The sequence below is a fragment of the Chlorocebus sabaeus genome, chromosome 2 (genome assembly GCF_047675955.1).
Source record: "Chlorocebus sabaeus isolate Y175 chromosome 2, mChlSab1.0.hap1, whole genome shotgun sequence".
NCBI classification, from domain to species: Eukaryota; Metazoa; Chordata; class Mammalia; order Primates; family Cercopithecidae; genus Chlorocebus; species Chlorocebus sabaeus.
This window is the reverse complement of record NC_132905.1, coordinates 17597644-17621711: the sequence shown is the minus strand read 5'-3', so window position 1 is coordinate 17621711 and position 24068 is coordinate 17597644. Positions and strand designations below refer to the sequence as shown.

Genomic DNA, 24068 nt, shown 5'->3' with positions numbered 1-24068 from the left:
ATATATGCAAGTTGTTTTGATATCTTTCTCAGGAGTGGAATACATACTTTTTTTCTTTTTTATTTTCTGGGTTGTTTTCCTTGCACAGTTAAAGAGTTTTGAGAAATAATGACATTAAGAATTTTTAAGTATATAATTAAAAGATCATAATGTTGGCATTATTGAGGCCAACATTATGGCATTATATGATGTCCACTATTCTCCATTAAGTAAAATAGGTATTTGGAAACAGACTGAAATGAAGGAAAAAAGTGAAATAGCAGGTTACAAAACAGCATATATAGCATTATCAATTTTATTTTATTTTGTTTATATTTATTTATTTATTTGAGACAGAGCTTCACTCTTGTCACCCAGGCTAGAGTGCAATGGCATGATCTCAGCTCACTGCTACCTCTGCCTCCCGGGCTCAAGCGATTCTCCTGCCTCAGCCTCCCGAGTAACTGAGATTCTCCAGCCACACTGGCTTCCTGGCTGCTCTTTGACCTCTCAGGAGCTTTGTATGTGCTGGTCTACATGCTGAGAACACTCTTCCCATGGATACCCCCACCACTCCCCACCTCTTGCAGAGATTTGCTCAAGCACGACCTTCTTGTGAGGACTTCCCTGACTACCCACATTCAAACTGCCCCTTCCCACTTACCAGCTCGCCTCCCCCACCCTCTTTCCTGCTTTGATCGCCCTCCAAAGCTTATCCACCACCCAACAAACCATGGATTATATTCACTTATCTGTTTCTTGCCACTAGAATGTAAACCCATAAGGGCTGGGCTTTCTGTCTGTTCCTTGCTGTATCTCCATCCCTAGAATAGTGCCTGGCTCATCGTAAGCTCTGAATAAATATTTGCTGAATGAATGAAATAGACCGGATCAATGTCCAGCACTGTCTTGAGCAGACTGCTTGGCTCCCAGTTGTGTCATCACTGTTAAATTGAGATCACAATGCCATAATAAGTGCTAACATCTGGACATGTAAGGTCCAGTGAACCTGCTCTATCTACATTTTCTCATTATCTCACACAGCCAGTATGGAGCAGAGTCAGAGTTCCAAGTCAGGTGTTTGCGACTCCAAATCCTATGATCTTAACTACATTGCCATAATGCAAAGGATACTCTAGACTAAATGCAATTTCAACATCAATGTGAAGATGCTTTCTAAGTCATGTAGGGTGAAGGGCTGTTATTGTTCTATAAGGTATTTTTTTGTCTGTAAGGACTGTTAACCCTGCCTGCACCCTTCTCCTCCTTGTGTCATGCAGTTTGTGCTATCTTGCTCTTCTGGATCTCTTCTTTCAAGAGGAAAGTACCTGTGATCCTCAATCTCACCAGATCTTTAGGGATTTAATATACTGCCCTACCCTTTCCATGTCTGCATTTTTTTTTAAAGGAGGCTGTTGAGGTTAGTGTTTAAGCCACAGAGATGAATGGTGGAAACTTAGGCATTAGGTCGTTTGGAGAAAAATTCAGGGATGGGAGGAAAATGATTTGCAGCATTGAATTCTTGTTCATTGTCTCCTTGAATCAAGCACTGTCTCCTCTACGAATTTCACCAATAACTTACGCTTCTGTGCTGGCGAGAAACTGCATCTCCGTGGGCACAGTGTGTAGGCCGTTTCTCCGCACAGCAGCTAGGAGGAAAGAGCATGATGTCTTTAGTGTAATGTAGTGAAAGGAACAGGAGTATCCCAAATCTTGTGAAGTTAGTCAAGAATGCTTTCTTTGCCAAGGATCCTATACTATTCACTGAATCAAAAGACAAAGAGAGAGGAAGAAGAGAGAGAGGGAAGGAGAGAGAGGAAGGGAGGAAGGGGGAGGGAGGGAGGGGGAGGGAGGGAGAGGGTGGCAGGGAGGGAGAGGGTGGCAGGGAGGCAGGGAGGGAGGGAGGGAGGAAGGAAGGAAGAAAGGAAGGAAGGAAGGAAGGAAAAGGAAAGGAAGGAGGGAGGGAATGAAAGAAAGAAAAAAGAAAAGAAAGAAAGAAAAGAAAGAAGGAAAGAAAGAAAAGAAAGAAAGAGAAAGAGAGAAAGGAAGGAAGGAAGAGAAAGAAAGAAAGAGAAAGAAAGAAGGAAAGAAAGAAAGAGAGGGAAAAGAAAGGAAGGGAAGGGGAGGGAAGGGGAAGGGAGGGGAGGGGAGGGAGGAGAGGAGAGGAGAGGAAAGGAAAGGAAAAGGAAAGGAAAAAGAAAAATCATTCAGCATTTTATCCTCCTGTCCTACCATCCATATGTGAAGATGTGCCCAGGCCTGTTGGTAGGGGTTTAGCTGCAGGGCTGCTTGACAATCCATAACTCAAGCCTAGGCTTACCTGAGCAGCCATTGCCAAAGTTGTGAAAGGCCAGCTACGAATGGTAATGAATCATCAATGTGTTGGATGACCCCAATTGTCCATTCATTCATTCATTCATTCATCCAAAAAGTATTTATTGAGCACCTACTATGTGTTATTGACTATGTTCTCAGGGTACTCTGTGAACAATATAGAACAAGGCCCCTGGCTTCCATGGAGGTCATACTCTAGAAGGGGAGACAGGCAATAAACGAATAAAGAAAATTTTAGGTAGGGACAAATGTATGGAGGAAATAGAACTGGGCAATGTGACTGGAATGTAGAGAGGCAAGTAGGTGGGTTCTCTCTTCAACAGAGAAGACACTGTGTGCTGATGGCATCAGATCTGAGACCTCAAGGATAAAATGGAATCCATCCTATGAAGAGCCCTGGGAAGATGGTGCAAGGAAACAGGAACAGCAAGCACAAAGGCCCAGCAGTAAGAAGGCGCTTGGCTGAGATGAAGAACTGAGGAAGCCCCATGTGCTGGGAAAGATGTGTAGAGGAAAAGCCTAGGGGAGATGGGGGATGGGGACAGGGTGGGCAAAGGCCCGTGGGAACTAAATCAGGGATGGGGACCTGCTGCAGGATTTAATGCCCAAGGCAATACGATTTACATTTTGCAAACACCTCTGGGCCTGGTCCGAGAGAATGGATGTAGGGGAAGGGGTAAAAATGGAAATTGGGAGCCCAGTTCTGGATCTGTTGCATTTTCCATCTAAGATGATGGTGGCTGGATTTGGCTGGTGACCATAGAGACCCTGAGAGTAATAAGTGGTGGATGTGTTTCAGCTATTTTGAGATAAGAGCTTGGTGCAACTTGGAACCCAGAGCCCAAATGGGGCACATGAACCCTAGCCAACTGATCCATTAGCAAATCGCTGCGGAGTACCCGCCATGCACCTGGTGCTGAGTGACAAAAGATGAAAGTCCATGTCCTCATGGAGCTGATATCCGGTGGGGGAGACAGACCACACACGACTAAGTAACATATGCAGTATGTCAAATGAAGATGCATGCCATGCGAGGCAGGGAAGGAGCCAGGCATCCTTGGGTGAGACACCAAGGCTCAAAGAGAGTCTGATAGAGAAGGAAAATTTGACTTCAGATCAAGACCTGAAGGTGAGAGGGTGAGCCATGCAAACATCTGGGGCAAGAAAGAGCAGGTGCAAAGGCCCTGGGGTAGGAGCACACCCAGGAAGCAAAGGGGAGGCCAGTGGGGCTGCAGGGGCCTAAGGGAGGAGAAGAGTAAGAGGAGGCAAGGTAAGAGAAGTGGCAGGGGATAGAGGTGGTAGGAAGTGGGTGGGATCATGCAGGGATCTCAGAGCTCACAGGAAGGACTATGGCTTCTCCTCTGAGTCATGTGGGAACTAGGGTAGCATTTGAGCAGAGGAGGCTCAGGACAGGAGCTGACTTCGTTTTTAAAGTTATTTCTCTGGTCGACTGTGGTGGTTCACGCCTATGATCCCAGCTACTCAGGAGGCTGAGGCAGGAGGATTGCTTGAGCCCAGGAGTTTGAAACCAGCCTGGGCCAGACAGTGAGACCCCATCTCTAAAAAACATTTTCTAAAAAAATTAGCTGGGCGTGGTGGTGCATGCCTGTAGTCCCAACTACTCCAGAGGCTGAGGTGGAGGATCAGTTGAGCCCAGGAGTTGGAGGCTGCAGTGAGGTATAATCATGTCACTGCACTCCAGCTTGGGTGACAAAGAAAGACCTTGTCTCTTAAAACAAACACACAAAAATAATAAAGATATTGCTGTGCTTGATAGACCAGACTCCCCAGCAGCCTTTGACAGTGTTTTGGGGAAAAGAAAATTAGAATGAATTAAATGTTCTTGCAGCTAGAACCACCACTAAGAGTAAAATAACCCACCCCTGGGAGTTGGGTGTGTGGCTGGTGGCCAAACACATCAGTCTTGGGTTCAAATCCTAGTTCCATCACTTACTATCTGACTTTAGGTCAGTGGTTCCCAGCGAGGGCCAATTCTGTACCCAAAGGACGTTGGGCAATGTCTGGGGGCATTTTTGGTTATCACAACTTGGGTGGAAGGGTAAAGTACTACTGGCATCTATTAGTTACAGACCAGAAATGCTGCTAAACATCCTGCAATACACAGGTCAGCCCACCCCAGCAAAGAATTATCCCACCCAAATGTCATTGGTAATGAAGTTGAGAAACCCTGGTTAGGGTATATCCCTTAATCTCCCTATATCTCAGTTCTTTAATTTATAAGATGGAAGTAACTACTCTAGGACTGTCATGAGAATTACAGAGTTAATCTACTGGCGGGTGCAGTGGCTCACGCCTGTAATCCCAGCACTTTAGGAAACTGAGGTGGGTGGATCACCTGAGGCTGGGAGTTTGAGACCAGCCTGACCAACATGGGGAAACCCCGTCTCTACTAAAAATGCAAAATTAGCTGGGCGTGGTGGTGCATGCATGTTATCCCAGCTAGTGGGGAGGCTGAGACAGGAGAATTGCTTGAACCCGGGAGGCGGAGGTTGCAGTGAGCCGAGATAGCACCACTGCACTCTAGTCTAGGCAACAAGAGCGAAACTCCGCCTCAAAACAAACAAACAAACAAACAAACAAACAAACAAAAAACAAGAGTTAACCTATTAAAAGCAGGGATCAGCAAACTTCTGTAAAAAGCCAGATAGTAAACATTTTAGGTTTTGGGGGGCCATGAGGTCTCTGTCATAACAACATATCTCTGTCATAGGAGCAGAAAATCAGCCACAGACAACACATCAATGCTTGAGTGTGGCTCAACTTTTATTTGGGGGACATCAAAAAACAATTTTTTTTTTTTCTGAGACAGGGTCTTGCTCTGTTGCCCAGGCTGGAAGGCAGTGGCACGATCTCAGCTCACAATAGCCTCGATATCCCGGGCTCAAGTGATCCTCCCACCTCAGTCTCCCAAGTAGCTGGGTCCACAGGCGTGTGCCACCATGCCCGGCTAATTGTTGTGGGTTTTTTTGGTTGGTTTGTTTTTGTTTTTTTGTTTTTTTGGTAAAAGGGAGGTCTTGCTCTGTTGCCCAGGCTGATCTCTAACTCTGGGGCTCAGCCGATCCTCTCACCTCGGCCTCCCAAAGTGCTGAGATTACAGACGTGAGCTACCACGCCTGGGCTGAAATTTGAATATCATATAATTTTTCACATGTCACAAAATATTTTTCTTCTTTTGATTTATTTCAACCACTTAAAAATACGAAAACGATTCTTAGCTCCCAGGCTGTATAAAAAACAAGCAGTAGGCTGGATGTGAAGGGCCGCGGTTTACCAATCTTGATACAAAGACTTCAACAGAGCTGGGCAGTCCCAGCTACTCAAGAGGCTGAGCGGGGAGGATTGCTTGAGCTGAGGAGGTCAAGGCTGCAGTGAGCCGTGATCATGCCACTGCACTCCATCCTGGGTGACAGAGCAAGACCCCATCTCAAAAAAAATAAAAAAAAAATAATTAAAAAAAAGACAGAAAGAATTTAACAGGAAGTTGAGTACTAGCAAAAGTTCAGTAAATATGGGTTACCATTGAGAAAGAAGAAAACAGAGCATAGGGAATGATTCTAACACTCAGAGCCAGGTTACTTTGTTCTCCTGTTGGACTTCCACAATCTAACAGAACACTGACCTCAGACAAAAACTCTAAGACTATGCAAGTCCCCTTTATAATCGTGTCTAAGGGCAAGGTGGCTGTGATACCCTCAAAATCCCAACATCCCCCTCTCTTGCTAAATGAGTTACTTCTCCTTCCTTACCCAGCTCAGAATTGCCTCTGGTCTCTCTCAGTGCCCAACCTCCACCCCAGATCCTGTCCTGGGTTCCTTTTAATACCCTCTTCCTGAGATACTCAGGGTAGCTCATGGCATGTGCGCCCCACCCCCTCACTGCTGCTGTAAATGATAACTCAGCTTGTTTCATTACTAGTGTATTCCTGGGGTCTTTGGTGAAGGCCATTGATACTCTTTAGGAACCCAAGCAAGACACAAAAGAAGTCTGATTTTTTTTCTTTTTCACATGGGATTTTCCTTCACATGGAAGTCAGGCCACATACACAGTCATGTGGACATTCCTTGTCTCGCCTGCAGCTTGGGGAAGTCTCTTCCCCACCACAGGCTGCTCTCGCGGTACCCCGTTGGTACTGAGGGAACAGGATTTCCTGGTGGCTGACTGTGTCATTTTTCCTGTGCCTGGAGCTGGCCCTGTTGACCCCCTGCGGGGGCCTGAAGGTGAAAGTTGAGTCAGCTGCCCTGGGCCATAGGAATAAGGGCCCCTGGGCACGAGTGCTGGGAACAGGTCCACATGCCATGCACGAGGCCAGGGTCCAGGGCACTGAAGTAGGAAGCGAGGGACTATTAATAGCACACTAAGGTTGGGGGCAAAGTTGTTCCCAGGGGATGGCCAGAGAGTAAGGACTCTGACTTGGTGACCCCCAGCCCCCACCATCTCTAGCTCACTCTACCCTCTTCCCACCTGGGTGCTGGTGCAGGTGATTCCTTTCTGCAGCCAGGGTGGACAGCAACTCGTCTGAGGTTACAGATAGGGAAACTGAGCTCACCAGTTTGCCACAGCCCCCATCTGACCCCGTTTGCTCTGCATCTGAGTTGAAGAGCCCTGATAGATTGTATGTGCTATAAATAAGGCAGTGAAGGGTATTTGTACACGCAGAACTCTAGAGAGTAATTAGCTTTATCATATAAGATCAGGAAGGAGTTTTGCTTTTTCCTTATGGAGATTAGCAATGTAAAAAATGTTAATACCAGGGATTTTCTGATGATGATGATGATGGTAAAGTCATGAAGATGAAACTGGAAAACCTGGTGCTGAGCGGAGCTCTTAGGCATTTACACAGGATCCACCCCTGTGCTTCCCGTGACCTCAGTGACCCAAAAGACCACGTGGAAACAGGCCAGTGGGGCAAAGTCCCCAGAGAGACTTCTCTGGGTCCAGAAATTGCCAGTTGATTAGAAGCTTGATGCTTCTGTAGGGTCCTATTCACATCATACCAACCCTTGAGTTTGTGTCAGGCCAGGGGACAGAACTTTCACATTTATGATCTTACAGCTGTCTCCAAGCAGCCTTAGAGAGCTATGCAAAGTTTATTACCTTCCTCTTGACAACTGGGGAAACTGAGGCCCAGAGAGATGGGCTAAAGTTGGGATCAAGAGGACCCAATGGGTCAGTGGCAGAGTCAGCATTATACCCAGAACTTTGGATCTCCCACCCCCTGAACCTTGGTCCATTTCCAAGGCACCCACCTGGCACTTAGCAGGTCTGACGTGAAACTGATAACTCTAGTCTAGCCTCCCTGGTATGACTAAGATGTTCTTAAAGTTTGACACGAAGAGTGCCCTTAGGAAAGAGTTCTTGTGTCAAATTAGGTAAACAGCACTCCAGGGAAGGTCAAAAGCCACCAAGTGAAGCAGGCTTATGTTCATTTATTCATTTAGCACTCATGCCAGCCTAGGTAGTGAGGATTATTATCCCTGTTTTAGGTTTGAGGAAACTGAGGCATAGAACAGTTAGTTCAATGGTCTATTTGTGTATTCATTAATTTTACACATTTACTGAACATCTACTATGTACCAACAGTGTCTTAGGTGCACAAGACTGTATCAGTGAAGATTCACGACAATGAGAAAGATTGATAGGCCCTTCACGGAGCTTGGAGTCTATGGAGGAGACAGATTGTAAACCAGGAAGCAAATCAATCCTGCTCAAGTAGGAGGGGAAATGCCAAGGTGCATCAAGGTAGAAGGTCTTATTACCTGTGCCTCCAATGCCTGGAAGTCTCATAGGTAGTTTTTAATACAACTGCCATATATTAACCACTTCCTATGTACCTGGCTCTTGTTTCTCACGTAAGAGGCAGCGTCCTTGTTTTATAGATGAGGAAAGTTGCAGAAGGTGGGTTAGTTTATGGATGAAGACAACGCTTCACCCAACATTAAAGACCCTTGTGTTGTGAAGGGTGGTATCCTGGGCCTTCCTATAAAAGAAAGATGTAGATGGCAAGCTAGCTTTCTATGGACAGAAAAAAAGGAGGGGAAAGAGTTTAGATTCAAAAGCCAGGTGGAGGGCCAGACGTAGTGGTTCATGCCTGTAATCCCAGTGCTCTGGGAGGCCAAGGCTAGAGGATCACTTGAGCCCGCGAGTTTGAGGCTGCAGCGAGCTGATTGCACCACTGCACTCCAGCCTAGGAGACAGAGGAAGACCCTGTCTCTAAAAAACAAAAACAAAATCCAGGTGGGTCCCTTACTGGCCAAGGGACATTGGGCCAATCATGGCTGTGAGCTTCAGTTTCCTCCTCTGTAAAATGGGCATGCTAATAGCGCCTCCCCACAGGGCTGTGGTGGAGGACCTAATGAGAGCGTGCATGCAGAGGGCCATTGGCAAAGCCATTGCTCACATGGCCCTTGGGTCCCCCAGATAGTGCAGGGCACAGAACTGGAGAAATGCAACGGGGCTGTCCTCCAAGTCTGAGGACCTCTGGAGTCTTATCCAGATAGACCCACCCTGCCCTAGGTTCCGCCTCCTCTGTACCAGGCACCATGGCAAGGTGCTTATAAGCACAGATTCTGGATTCAGACAGAGCTCAGCAAATCACCATGTTACTTTGGGCAAATCATTTTGCTTCTCTGCACCTCAGTTTCCTCATCTATAAAATGGGCATCATTACCTCCCAGTACAATTATGAAGATCAGATGAGCTAATGAGTATAAAAAAATTAGCACAGTATCTGGCATGTGGTCGTTGCTCAGAAAATGAGAGCTCAGCTCACATGATGATTATGGTTGCTGCTGGTGCTACAGATGTCCCTCATGCACCTATAGCTCCTAGGAACTTCCTTGTGCCTCTCCTAGCCCACTGGCAGAATCTCTACTCCCTCCACCCCTGTCCTCGCCTCCTGCCACCTGGTCAAAGCTCAGAACTGGATGAAAGGGAGTAGCTCTCTTTGCACTGGAATTAGCCTTGTTTTAGGTCTTAGAGGCTGATCATTAACCAATTCCTTCTCCCTGATCCCATGGCCTGTAAAGGCAGGTATCTATCCCAACCCCCAGGGTCGCCTCCCTCCTGACATCCTGCAGCATGGGAAAAGACTCTGGACTTCACTGCATGGCCACCACTGTGTGTGGCCTTGGGCAAGTCCCTTCCCCTTTGTGAGTCTCAGATTTTTCATTCTCATAATGAGGGACTTGGCTTTCAATCATTTGCTTCGCCACTTAGTAAAAAGTCTCATGTGGGAGGCAGAATAATGGAGCCTGAGAATGCAGGCTCTGAAGTCGGCCAGCCTGGATTCAAAATACCAGAGCCACTGTTTGGAAACTGGGTAACAGGGGGTGGGGGGACTCTTTTTAATTCCTTCCTCAATTTCCATTTCTCTAAATGAGGTCGATGCTTGTTCCATCTCATTCAGATATAAGGCCCACCTAAGAGTCCGCACATAAACTAAGTGCACAGTAAACGTTGGTTATCATTGCTTAGAAGCCCAGTGTACAAAATGAATAAACTGAGTCTAACTAGGGTTGAAATGGGGGAAAGGGCAGAGTCCCAGGTGCTTGCTGCCACCCCAGGGTGACCATCAGGCAGTTCTCTTAAGGGAAACAGTTGAAAGTCAAGAAAGCCAATATTGTACAGCTGGGGTCAGTGACCAAAATATGCAGACCCAGTCCAGCCCGCCGCCTGTTTTTGTGTGGCCTGCCAACTAGGAATGGCTTTTACATTTTGAAATGGTTGAACAAAATCTATAGAAGAATATTTCCTGTTATGAAAATTATACGAAATTTTCATTTCAGCACCCATAAATACAATTTTATTGGCACACTGCCACACCTGCTCATTTGTTTTATCTGTGGCTGCTTTCTCACTGCAAGGGCAGTGTTGAGTAGTTGCACAGAGGGGCCCACAAAGCCTGCAGTATTTATTATTTGGTCATTTGTAGACAGAATTTGTTAATTCATGCTATAAAGCTTCTCTTCCCTTCCTCATGGAAGACCCCACCCTTGCGTAGAGCTGACTCTGCCACTTTGCCAATGCTATGATCCTGAACACATCATCTCACCTCTCTCAACTTCACCTGTAAAGCACATATAATCATTTCTAGTGTTCAGGGCTTGCCGTGAAAATAAAATAAGCAGGACCCCTTAGTGTATGACAGGGAAATACTCATGTGACTGTCAGTGAGATTAACTTAGATGGTACATGGATAAACATTTAAGTTTTAACAGATATATATTTAATTTATTTCATATTTTAAAAACTAGAACTAGCACACAAAACCTATGGTTTCATGGATAATGCTTGTTGTGTTCACTGAGGTAAATGATCCAAAGCCACAGGGGCAGATCTGCCATCTATCTCTCAAGATGTGGCTCCTGTCTTTGGGTCTCGGGTCATCCTGGGGATGGGTCTTTGGGTCATATTCACATTCCGCCTGGCAGAAAGGGCAGAACCCGGAAGTTGCACATATCACTTCCACTCACATTCCATTGACCAGACTCAGTTACCTGACCAAGTCTTATCACAAGGGGAGCTGGTAGTTTCAGCCTTTCCTCAGAGAGGAAAGTATTGGGTTCTATTCCTAAAAGCACAAAGGAAGAATCGATGCTGGGGTTCAACTAGCCATTTCTGCCCACATATGTATCAATTCAAATCTTCCTTTTAAAATACAGTTATATAAATTAAAAGTAAGACATTTTAAAGTGACACGATGTGGCAGCCACTTTGCAACCATAAGACCAGGGGAACCACAGAGTCGCCAATGAAAAGTCATGACATCATTGTGCCTCTGAAGTGATCCTGGACTTCTTTAACTTCACTATGTGATTTGGGAAAATCATTTCCCCCTTGGAGCCTGAATATAGTCATCTAAAAATACAATGGCTGGGTACGTTTTGTTTTGTTAAGAACACAAGTTCAGAGGATTGAGGGAATCAAATCCCTCTGTTCATAATACGTTATCACTATTTACTGCACAAAGCCTCTATTTTCTATAATTGATTGGGTCTTTTTAGTCCTTTCTCTCCCCATTTCCCACTCTCACCCTTTCCATAGCAACCATTCTGATATGTTTAATGTGTAGCTTTTCATTATACATTTCTTACACAATGTTTTGTCGTTCATGTGTATTTTCAGCTTACATATGGAGGGTGTATTCTAGATCTCATTCTGGTTTTTACCCAAAATCATAACTACTCTGTGAGATCCATTTATAGAAGTGTATGGCTCACTAATTCTTCTCTCTTTTAAAAGCAGCATAATGCTCAATGGCATGTACCCACCATTTTTGCCTTTGCCTGTATCGCTACATGCCTAGCGATAAAGCCCAGGTAGCCACCAATCCCCACACCACAGAGAGCGCTACAGTGAATATCACTATGTGTGTTCCCTCCTGGACCTAAGAGAGGATTTCTTTGGTGTCTGGGAGCAAAACTGCTGGGTTACAGAGTATAAACACATTTAATGTGATTAAATCCTTGCACAAGATCCTTAAGAAACTCTAACCCAGTCCACACTCTTTCTAGCAGCACACGAGAGTTCCTGTGGCCCCCATTCCTGCCAACATGGGGATTCACCAGCTTTCTTATTTCTGCCTGTCTCATTGATTAAAATGTCCTTGTTTCAATTTGCATTTCTCTGAATACTGGTGATGCTGAGCATCTCTTTGGATGCTGTAAAACAAGGTTTAATTACAGTACCTACTTCATAGAGCTGTTCTGAGAGTTAAGGGAGATAATGTATGTAAAGAGGTCAACTCACTGCTCAGTATACAGTATGTGCTTAATAAAAGCAAATTTTAAAAAACCAAGGTACCATGATTTCTTATCTAATTATCAGTCATGGTCATAATTAAAACACCTGATACATAGCAGGTGCTCAATAAGTGTGCATGCCCTTGGCCTTCCCTGACATCCTTTGGACATCCCATTCCCACTTCCAAATCCTGGTGGAGTTGGCCCCAATTCCTTTGCACAGCCTCACCTGTATTCTCTTCACTCTCCTGGCCGGGGTCCTTTCGAACCTCCTTCTCACCAAAGAGACTTTTCAGGATGGCATTGGCAATGGGAAGCATCATGGCAGTGGAAGCAGTGTTGCTCAGCCACATGGACAGGAACGAGGTGGTCACCATCATCCCCAGGATGAGCCTGCAGAGCAGATGGCATTAGAGACAAATCCAGAGCCCAGGGCCCAGGAGAGCCTCTGGTCCCAGTTTGCCATCCCTGAGGAATCAAATCCATCCATTTTACAGATGGAAACTTGAGACTCAAAGCAGAAACCAAATCCACTCACCAGGTTTATTTTAGATCTAAGAAAACTGTGGTTCAATGTGTTTAAGTGAACTGTCCACAGGTACCCAGGCTATAAAGATAACTCAAGCCTGACGTTTTCTCTTTCTTGCCCCCAAATCCTCAATGACAGCCATTTCAGAAAAAAGTTGCCAGGGCACCAAGACACTCCACTATCTTTCCCTCATGGCCTTCCCAGCTTCCTCCCCCTTTTCCCCTCCCATTCTTACCCTGCTGAGACTCTGCTGAACTTCTTACCAGCACCCAACGCCTTTACTCCTCTGCCTCCCTGCCTTTGCTTGGTCCATTCCCACCAACAGAATTTAAGTCTCAGGATTTTTTCTCTTTATATTGAACTCTGAATCCACCTGGAATTTACTTGGATGCATAATACAAAGTAAGATGTAAATCCATTTTTTAATAGAATAAACCAATTATCCCAACTCCCACCATTTATTGGATAATCCTTCCTTCAGATCTGGATTTCCTTTAGATTTATTCTGTTTCAAAAATCTGTTTTCAGACTTGTGTCTTACTGTTTTAGTTACTGTAACTTTAGAATATATTTAAGAGTGGCCCTGCTCATTCTTCAAAGTTAAGCTCAAATGTGACTTCCTCCAGGAAGCTCCCCGCTATCCCCCTACCTCTCATGCAGGCTCTCACACCATGGTGTGCCCCTTGGAGATCAAATTCCGCTTGGCATTGGAATCAGTTCCATAGATGGAGTCTGTCCCACAGGACTGGCAGATCCTCTAGGAGGAGGCGCAGCTACAGAGCCTAGCAGAGCAGTTGGCACAGAGATGATGCTAGAAACCTAGGAGTCATCCAGAACCTTTTCTTCCTACGCTCTCCTCTGTGTCAATTTTATCACCCAAATTGCTCTCAAATCTATCCAATCTGTTCATCTCCACTGCCACCTCCTAGTCCAAGCGGCTACTGTCTCTTGTCGGGACACTCTAAATGGCCTTCTAACTGGGATGTATCAGCTTCTCATTCTGGTACTCTCCTATCTGATCTCTACAAGGCAACTAAGAGGAATCTTTTAAAAAATGCAAATCTGAAGGAAATGAGATGTATTTGAAAAAAAATATGCAAATCTGGCCATGTCACTCCTCAGCTTATAACCCTTAAAAGAACAGATTTATAACTATAAGTCTATGGATATAATTCAGAACTGGATTGGGGGAAAATGTGTATCTTCATTTTGCTAACATCTAATCAAATTAAGCATTTCCATCAGTGATAAACAGTCAACAAAGTTCAGGTGTATGAGCAGTGCCTGAGGCTCTGTCACCCCAAAAAAAAAATCCCTGACATTTTCTCTGTCTCTGTCTTTCTTTCTTTTCTCTCTCTCTTTCTCTCTTTCTTTCTCTCTCTCTTTTCTTTTTTGAGACAGGGTCTCACTGTCACTGAGGCTGGAGTACAGTAGCGTGATCTTGGCTCACTGCAACCTCCGCCTCCTGGGGTCAAGCGATCCGCTCACCTCAGCTTTCTGAGTAGCTGGGATCACAGGCATGCGCCACCATGCCCAATGAATTTTTTGTATTTTTGGTAGAGATGGGGGTTTGCCATGTTGGTCAGACTGGTCTCGAACTCCTGGCCTCAAGCAATCCACTTGCCTCAGCCTCCCAAAGTGCTGGGATTACAGGCGGGAGCCACTGCGCCTGGCAAGATCCCTGATATTTTAAAATGACATTATAATACCTGCAGACATCTTGAAATATCAACACTCAAAGCTGTTCAGCATTATGGCTGTGATCAGGCCCATCGCTCGGTCTTGCCGGTTGCTGTGTTAATAAAACGGTACCTACCTGTACCAGGGCGCAGGTGTCTGTGTTTACAAAAAAAATTAGATAATTGCATTTTTCTGTAGTTGTTGTTTCAAACTCTGTTGTGCTTTATACATTTAAAAAACATTATTCTGGGAAGATCCTTAAGATTCACCAAATTGCCAAAGGGGTTCATGGAACAAAAAATAAGATGAAAATAACACCCCTATTTTAAAGGCCACCCAATCCTCTAAGAATAAAAGTCCAAATCCTACCCAGAGGGCCTGAGGCTCTCTAGGATTGTGATCCTGACTCCCCTTCCCTTCCAGTCCATCTTCCCATATCCTCTGCATCCCCTCGACCTTCAGCTCCCACCTGATCTTCATCACCTAGGCAGGTAAATAGCAAACAAGAATGCTAACAGCCAGCATTATCTGCTCAGGTGTAGGGGATTTACCTGCATTCGCTCATCTAATCCTCACTAAACTCTATGAGGGGGGTGCCAGTACATCACTATTTCACGGGCAGACAGAGGTTAAGTCATTTTTCAGAGCAGGTCATCTGGGATTCAACCCTGAGCAGTCGGGGTCAAACTGCCAGTGTGGCCCCCTCCAAAGCTATGGGACTGGAATCCCTGGGGGTGGGGCCTGGGGGTCACTGTCTCATCTCCCCAGGTGGTTCTTCTGCACCTTTGAGAACAGCTTCCCATGATGGGCCTAGTGCTGTGTCTAGCATGCAGCGGGTGCTTGCTAAATAGCTGAGAAATAAATAAATAAATAAATAAATAAATAAATAAATAAATGGTGGGAACCGATGATTTCTTGGCCTGGACGAGTAAACCAAGAAGAGCAGGTATAGGCTCCAGAGGTGTGGTCCCTCTGCCTCTCCGCTGTAGGGCTGGACTGTTACCTGTTCTTACCTGGCCGGCTGGACTCCAACAAGCATCAGGATCTTGAGGGCGATTCGCCGGTGCAGATTCCACTCCTCAATGGCGCTGGCCATGATCAGGCCACTGAGGAAGAGGAAGTTGGTGTCGAGGAAGTACTGGGGGCAGACCTTGTTGGAGGGCAAGATGCCCATGAAGGGGAAGAGGACGATGGGCAGCAGCGCTGTCACTGAGAGCGGCAGGGCCTCTGTGCACCAGTACACCGCCATGAGCAGGATGATAAACAAGCAGCGGCCTTCCTGCAGGAGGAGATGCATGCTCAGAGGCTCAGTGGGGCTCAGGGCAGAGGGGGAAGGAGGCCCAGGGCTCAGGGCAGAGGAGGAAGGAGGCCCAGGGCTGGGGGCAGAGGGGGAAGGAGGCCCAGGGCTCGGGGCAGAGGGGGAAGGAGGCCCAGGGCTCGGGGCAGAGTGGGAAGGAGGCCCAGGGCTCGGGGGAGAGGGGGAAGGAGGTCTGCGGCAGGGCCTGCCCCGGCTCGTTCTCAGGGCAGCAGTGGAGCAGGTGTGTGCCTAAGGCGTTGACTTTAAGCAGGTGGTGTCACCTTTCTAAGCATCATTTTGCTCAACTATAAAATGAAGAAGTTATTTTGGTCCACCTCATAGGACTGTTTGAGAATGAAGTGAAATACACTGTTGTCTTAGAGATAAAGATGAGAATGAAAATAGTTTACTTGATAGGGGATCCCAGGAGGTTCTGGAAGGACAGTGGGGAAGTGAAACAGAAGGAAGCCAATCCAGAGAGTGTCCCATGAGAAGGTCACCACTGTGAACACCTGGATCTCAATTCTGATGGGGAACCCTGGGGACAGGGCAGACCATGCTTCAGTGTGTGTCCCACGAGAAGGTTACCACTATGGACACCTGAAGCTCAATTCTGATGGGGCACCCTGGGGAAAGGGCAAATCATGCCTTAGAGTTGTCTCAACTGGAGGCAAGGAAGTTGGAGCATTTATCTGCCAACTCCTGGCCATCGTTGGTTGAGGGCTGATACTGGGAGCATTAACTTTCAGCACTTCCGGCATCCTTATGTGCAGACTGAGCACGCTCCTGCAGCCAGAGACAACGCTCCCGCAGACCATATCAGAGGCAGTAAGAAGCTACTGGTGTGTGTGGAAATGGTGAGCACCAGTTGGGGTGTGGAGGGGGCACAGGGAGCAACTGCCACATCCTTACGCAGTACTCAGCACAATGCCCAACACATAATGCATACTCCATAAACAATAACAATAGCTGACATCTGTTGGGCTAAGTACCAGGTGCTATTTATTCCTAACAAAATCCTAGTGAAGTAGGTATGATTATTATCCCCATTTGATGGATTAGGAAACTGAGGTGCAAGGAGGTCATTAGCAAGGTAACGGCTGTGCAGACCAGGGAAGACTAAGGCAATCTACCTCTATAGCCAGACCTTCATACAAGTGCCCTGCTGCTGTTCTCAGCTGAATATTAGAACCAATGAAGGGCAGACAAAGTAATTTAAGTCTAATCAGTGGTTGCCAGGGTTAGGGTGGAAGGTCTACGTTGTGGGGGCGTAGGTAGGGGTTGCGGAGGAGCACACAGGAAACTTTTGGGCTGATGGCAATGTTCTATAGCTAGATTGGAGTGGTAGCTACACTGGTGTGCACATTCGTCAAAACCTGTCAAACTACACACCTGTTCTCATCATGACAGTGATAATGACAATGACTTCACATCTAATGCATCCATGTCCCACAGGATTCATAATACTTAATGTCCCATTATTCACGTGGTTGAAATGAAACTATTCCTGCTGTTGGAATGAAACTATACTGTTGGAATGAAACTATTCCTGCCCTGCCCTTGCTTTCTTATGTCCTCTCAAGGCAATGATCTTGCATGTTCTAGGAAACATGAACTTCTTCTTGGATTTGGTCCTGTCTGGAGCCATCTCATGGCTCTTACTTCCTACTTACAGTAAGTTTTGTTAACTTTATTCCATGTCCATAGGACATCGAACAGAGCACCATGCTAAGAGAACATATCCTCAGCGAAACAGGACAGGTATCAGGTTACATGGGGGACGCTATGATTAGTTAATCCATCTTACAGGGAGGCCAGGGAGGGACCAGGGAGACCCATCAGACAGCTGTGGCAACAATCCAGGCAAAATACACTGGCCACTAGGGCCCATTGCCGGCAGTTGTTGGTAGTGAGAAGTAGTTGAATTCTCGATCTATTTCCAAGGTCACTTCTGACAGTTTGGCTGATAGATCTGTTGTGATATGTGAGCCAAGAGGGAAGTCAAGGGCAATTCCAAGTTGTAGGCCTCCGCAGTGGGAAGGTGGGGTTGTCATTTACTGAGATGGGGAGACACACTGTCACCAATTTCCATACCTTGAAACACATATCCCGAGACTCTGCTTAACACACCCTACATTGGAAAATGTTCAGATTCCCTAGTCCCTTAGCTTTTCTGTCAGTTGCTCACATTCACTCATGAAATTTATAGATGTGCAAAAAGTCTCCTGCAGGGAGAATTTCTGTACAGCTCATCCCATTTTCCTATTGACTTAAGATACATTGTTTTAGAGAAAAAGTTAAATAAGCTGCCACAGTTAATACAAAGTTATCCTTCGGGATACCTAAAATTTATTTCTTGGGGGCCAGAGAAGAACAACTGTAAAACAAATTAACTCAACTTGGAATGAATATCCCAAGAGCCCAGGTTACTGGACACACCCATTAAAGGTTGAAAGTAAAAGGAATAATACAGAATCAAACTTCACAACTAAAAACTCCCTAAGTTTTGATTTGTCACCATCCTTTCAGTTTCTCAAACCAGGCAGATCCATGCATCTCAGAGGTAAGGTATCTTTGAGAATCACAAGACCAGAGTCCACAAATACTAACAACCCCCAGCCCTTTGTTCAAGCAAAATTATATGTTGAATTCCAATATATAAAACAGACAAACTTTGAATGTAAAAATCAGGGGAAAAAAGGCACTTTTCTGGACAAGTGGGATAAGGAGCTGGCCATGGGCTTCTCTGTTCTCTGCCTCCCTTCTACCTACCCTGGCAGCCCCTAAACCTCCCCGATTTGGGGATTCAGTGGCAGATCATCAGATCATCACCAAGCCCCTCTCATTTCCCTGGCTCTACAGATGTGGAGACTCGGATCAGAGAGGGAAAGAGTGAGTCAGCAGGTGGATGTCAGAGCTGTTTCCAGAACCCCAAAGCTCCCCCAACAAGAAGCTGAGACCCTTTAGGGAAAAGGCCCCCTTTTGTGGAAAAGCCTCAATGTGTGCTTGGGAGCCAAAAGGCATCATCCCAGAATTCCACAGAGATAGAGGGCAGGCCCGTCCCAGGTATGCAGCATAGCAAACAAGGATGTGGGAAACCAGTGGCACAATAAACAGCACCCTGTTTAGAGAAGCTCCTGGAATCCCAACATTCTGCCTACAGAGCTTGAGTCACCACCTGGGGAGCCAGTGTATCCAAGGTTTCAGACTTGGCCAAGGCCACCTCAGCCTATCACCTGGGGACAATTGGTTTCCACAGCTCAGAGAGCCAAAGGGGCCTTCCTGAAGACACACAACTTTGGAGAGATGGAGCCACCTCTCCTCTTGAGTCTTGGCTCCCAGTACAAAAGCAGCATGAAACCCTGTCTCCAGCCCCTTATCCTGCTTCATGTTCTTTCATGTGACTGGTTGCCACCTGAAAGCAGATTTTATAGCTCTGTATGTTTTCTCCTCTATTAGAATGCAAGCTCTAGGAGGGCAGGGATTGTGTTCCCAGTGCCAAGAACAGTTCCTGGCACATAGTAGGCACTCAAAATATCTGTTGAATGATGAATACATGCTTCTACAACTTAGAGAAAAAGCTCGATCCAAGTTATCATTCATTCATCTATCCATTTAGCAAACGTTATTCCTGACCACATGCTATGCCCTGGGCTGGAAGTTGGCACAAGGAAAATGACTAAGACATAGTCTCTAAATTTTTAACAAGCAAATCTGACCACGCCAATCAATAAACGATTCTTAGCCAGATGCCTATAGTCCCAGCTACTTGGGAGGCTCAGGAAAGATGATTGCTTGAGGCCAGGAGTTCAAGTCCAGCCTTGGCAACACAGTGAAACCTGGTCTCTAAAAACCAAACAAACAAAAACTACAGTGCTTCTCAAACCCAAATCACCTTCCCAGCCTCTTTCTGCCAAATATCCCTCAAACAACGGATGTGTGTTGGTAAATGTTGAACAATTGACTCTTGAAGAACTAGTGTGTGTGTGTGTGTGTATTAAGGTCTGTATTTAATAACTGGCTATTAGAATTCCTAAAAACTTGACAATCACATTTCCCAAGCCAGCATAAGCTGGCTGCAGCACACCATTGTGGGCCTCCAGGCAGATGAACATCCATGTATCATCCCCTGGGCCAGAAAATCTGCATCACAGTCTGCTGTAAAATTGCCTTTCTTCCACCCATGCTTGGCATCCTGCTCCACAATGAATTCATGCTTTTTAAAATATACAATTACTTTCTATCAGATCTTCCTGCTGACCCAAGAAGGAATGCCCCATGTATCCTGTTCTGTGTACCACTTGCCAGACCAACAGGTATCCCAATTTGTAAATATGAGTCATTGGTGGAGATTACAATCTCAAATTCCCACAGAAGCCCAGTCATACCATAAATGAACTCTTGGACCCCTTCAGACAATCCTCGTCTTTGCGTTTTGAAAATGATATGACTATAAGACGTTTCACTTTCATCTTAAGTCTATTATGAGACACCTAGACTCCTAGACTGTAGTCCACCCCTCTACTTGGCATTCAAGATTTGGTGCCTAGCCCATCCCTGGTCCTAGATTCCTAGACTGTAGTCCACCCCTCTACTTGGTATACAAGGTTTGGTGCCTAGCCCATCCCTGGTCCTAGACTCCTAGACTGTAGTCCACACCTTTACTTGGTATACAAGGTTTGGTGCCTAGCCCATCCCTGGTTCATCTGCTTCCACTGCTCAAGGAGACAGACATGAAGACAAATCATTCATCCCCCAGAGAGACAAGTGCTAAAACAGAGTTTAAGACAGTGAGCTATGGAGCAAAGGTGAAAGGGAGCTGTGTCAGCCAGTGGGGTCTGAGAAGGACAGACACCTCAGCACCTCCTTGCTATGATCTCAATGTTTCTGTCCCCCCAGATTCATACATGGAATCCTCATCCCCATTGTAGTGGTGATAAGAGGCAGGGCCTTTGGGAGGTGATTAGGTCATAAGGGCTCTGCTCTCACTAATAGGAGTAGTGTCCTCATAAAAGGGGCCTAAAGGCCCTTTTTATGGAAGCTTCTGCCATGTGAGGACACAGCAATAAGGCACTGTCTTTGAAGCAAAGAGCAAGGCCCCACCAGGCACTGAATCTGCCAGTGCCTTGATCTTGAACTTCCCAGCCCCCAGAACTGTAAGCAATATATTTCTATTGTTTAAATATCACTCAGTCTAAGGTATTTTGTTATAGTAGCCCAAATGGACTAAGACAGTCCTCCATCTCTCCCTTTGGTGCCCACCATTCCTGTTCACACCAGTGACGTCTTCAGATTTCTCTGGCTTTAGAAGCACACTTGGCCAAGACTGCAAAGAAATAACACTACTAGGAATAGCTCCCAGCCACGAAGTTCAGTTGACTTTCAGCGGGATAACTGAGGCATGTCGAATACCATTTCCCAGAAGTCCCCAGTAAGGCTGAGTCCCTACTGCTGGTAGTAACCTCTTCATTAACACACTTGTATTTCTTCCATGCTCTTCACTGTTTCCCTTGTCCACTGCCCCCAAATTCCTTGCAGTCAAATCATTGTCTCAGGGTCCTTCTGAAGACCCAATCTAAGACAGAAGGCTTCTCAGAGAGGGTGACATCTTTCTGAGCTACAATTGGAGAGGTGTTTGGCACAGAGAAGGAGAGGGACTGCCTTCTTGCCTATGCTGGAAGCCTCTTGTATTTGAGTCAAAAAGAAGGGTCATGTCCTCCAGCTGGATTTGGGGTTTATCTGAGCCAAACCCAGTTGAGAGAGGTCCCAGGCATGATCTGATACAAGAGAGTCCAAGCTCTGTCATTAGAGCCTGAGCGTTTAGGTCTCTCCACCAAGGTCAAACTTCATTGGCTTTCACTGAGACTATTTCTCAACCTTTGTGCTTGTCTTCATGCATCCTCCACATGAACAGTCAAAGGAATACTTCTAAAATGCACTTCAGATCATGCCACTCCCCTGCTCAAACACCTCCTCTGGCTCCCCATGGCCCCCAGACTCACAGTCATGGCATTCGAAGCTTATCAGGGTGTCCCAGTACAGGCTTCCCACATTCCCCACTTTCTCTGTTCTCTTGGACACAGTTCTCTCAGCAGTCTACACTGCTTGTCAATCTCTGGGCCTTTGCACATGCTTTTCCTTTTGCCAGGAACATTCTTCTACTTCTTCATCTAGTGAATTATGACTCATCTTGTGAGGCCATTTTTATCCTGTGACCCCCACCCTAAAGTCCTGGTCAGTTCCAATGTCTATGCTCTCACAGCACTCGGTTCACAGAAGAGCAGAACAGCACAGCGGTTAAGAACCTGGGCTTGTTGCAAGACTTCCTGGATTTGAACTATAGCTTGACTACACCATGACTTTCGTGACCTTGGATAGGTGACTTAATGTCTCTGTGACTCAAGTTTCTGTCATTTGCAACTCAGACTCCTGACTAAAACACTCACCTTCTCCATTCTCCTAACAATAAATAATACCTGACATTTTAATAGAACTTAATGTGTGTGCTTTCATCTTTGCTATTGCAAAATTCAGAATATCTCTGTCACACAGTGATGGAAAAAATAAGAACTAACATTTATTGAATGTTACTATATGCCTGACACTGTTCTAAGTATGTTATATCTATTTGTTCATTAAATAACCTTATGAAAGGAAGGTTAGTATTATTTTCATTTACATTTAGCAAATGAGAAAATTGAGGCACAGAGAAATTAAGACAAGGGATCTTCAAAAAGTTCACAAAAAAATATGTATTATTTTAAAACTATGCATGGATTTCAAATTTTTGCACCAAAATAAACTCATACTAACTTATTATCACATGTCTGAACAGAATCTAGTTTGAGGCACTAAAAAGGATAGTTTGAAAACCGCCCCTATCAGAGCTCTATGAATTCTGCTAAAATTGAAGTAAAAACAAACATCAAATTGATGGTGAAGCTTGACGCTTTATGAACAGTTTATGGGGACAATGCCCCAAAGAAATTCTAATTTACAAATGGATAATTTGTTTTAGAAGGGATGAGACTGTTGAAGATGAAGCCTGCAGTGGCAAAGCATCCACATGGATCTGCAAGGAAAAAAAAATTTAATCTTGTTCATGCCCTAATTGAAAAGCACCAACAATTAACAGCAGAAACAATAGCCAACACCACAGACGTCTCAACTGGTTCAGCATACACAATTCTGACTGGAAAATTAAAGTTGGGCAAACTTTCCACTTGATGGGTACCACCACTGCACCGAGATCAGCTGCAGACAAGAACAGAACTTTCAATGGACATTTTAAACAAATGGAATCAAGATCCTGAAGCATTTCTTCTAAGAATTGTAACGAGTTGAAACATGGCTTTGCCAGTACAATCCTGAAGACAAAGCACAATCAAGGCAATGGCCATCAAGAGTTGGAAGTGGTGCGGTCAAAGCAGAAGTGAACTGATCAAGAGCAAAGGTCATGGCAACATGTTTTGGGGGATGCTCAAGGCATTTTCCTTGTTGACTTTCTGGAGGGCCAACGAACAATAACATCTGCTCATTATGAGAGTTTTATGAGGATCAGCCAAAGCTTTAGCAGAAAAATGCTAGGGAAAGCTTCCCCAGAGAGTCCTTCACCACAGCAATGCTCCTGCTCCTTCCTCTCTTCAAACAAGGAGAGTTTTGTGGGAGTTTTAACGGGAAATCATTAGGCATCTGTCTTATGGTCCTGATTTGGCTTCTTCTGACTTCTTTTTGTTTCCTAATCTTCAAAAGTCTTTAAAGAGCACCCATTTTTCTTCAGTTAATAATGTAAAAAAAGATAACATTGACATGGTTAAATTCCCCAGACTCTTAGTTCTTTAAGGATGGATTAAATAGCTGGTATCATCATTACAAAAGTGTCTAGAACTTGATGGAGCTTATGTTGAGAAACAAAGTTTATATTTTTATTTTTGTCTTTTCATTCCATTTTCTTATGAACTTTTTGAAGTCTTCTCATCTTATAGATGGTTCTAGAATTTAAAAAAGTTGTGGCTCCAAGTCAAGAAAAATACATTGAGTACCGAGGGGGTCTTAAGCAATCTCTATGTGGAACTTCCCAGCACATCACATCCAAGGTCACATGATATCTTCCCAAGAAAGGGTTCTAAAACCAAGTAAGTTTTTCAGGAACTGTTCTCCCAACCACTCCGCTACAAATTCATCATTGGTACACTGAAAGGGCTGACAAATCATGTAGTACACACATTTGTTTGGCCTTGTCTAACCCAAAGTTTCCAAAATATATTTGACCACAGACTGAAATATTTCTTAAAATCCTCCACAACTTATGCTCCATGGAAAATAAGGTGGTAAATGCTGCCAAATTGTAACCTGCAAAGGTTCATCCATTCAAAATGATTTACTGACTCTGTCTCCTCAACTACTAAGAAAGTTCCCTGAGAAGAGGGACCCCGTTTCTTTTGTCTTGTTCACTTCTGTGTCCTCATCACTTGGCACAGTCCCCAAC

The 24068-nt window shown here is 45.2% G+C and overlaps 1 protein-coding gene across 2 annotated transcripts in view; it reads right to left on the bottom strand.

The window, feature by feature from the left end:
- Positions 1-24068, bottom strand: part of SLC13A3 (solute carrier family 13 member 3) — a 110061-nt gene that overhangs the window by 39363 nt on the left and 46630 nt on the right. The window contains exons 2-4 of one of the 2 annotated variants that reach the window (XM_037982697.2): positions 15297-15562; positions 12304-12467; positions 1562-1628 (exon numbers count right to left, since the gene is read on the bottom strand). In XM_037982697.2, the coding sequence (XP_037838625.2) occupies positions 1562-1628; positions 12304-12467; positions 15297-15532 (467 nt within the window). In that variant the 5' untranslated portion in view covers positions 15533-15562. Of the gene's footprint in view, positions 1-1561; positions 1629-12303; positions 12468-15296; positions 15563-24068 lie in introns of those variants that run through there. The other variant, XM_073006173.1, reaches the window with a different exon arrangement.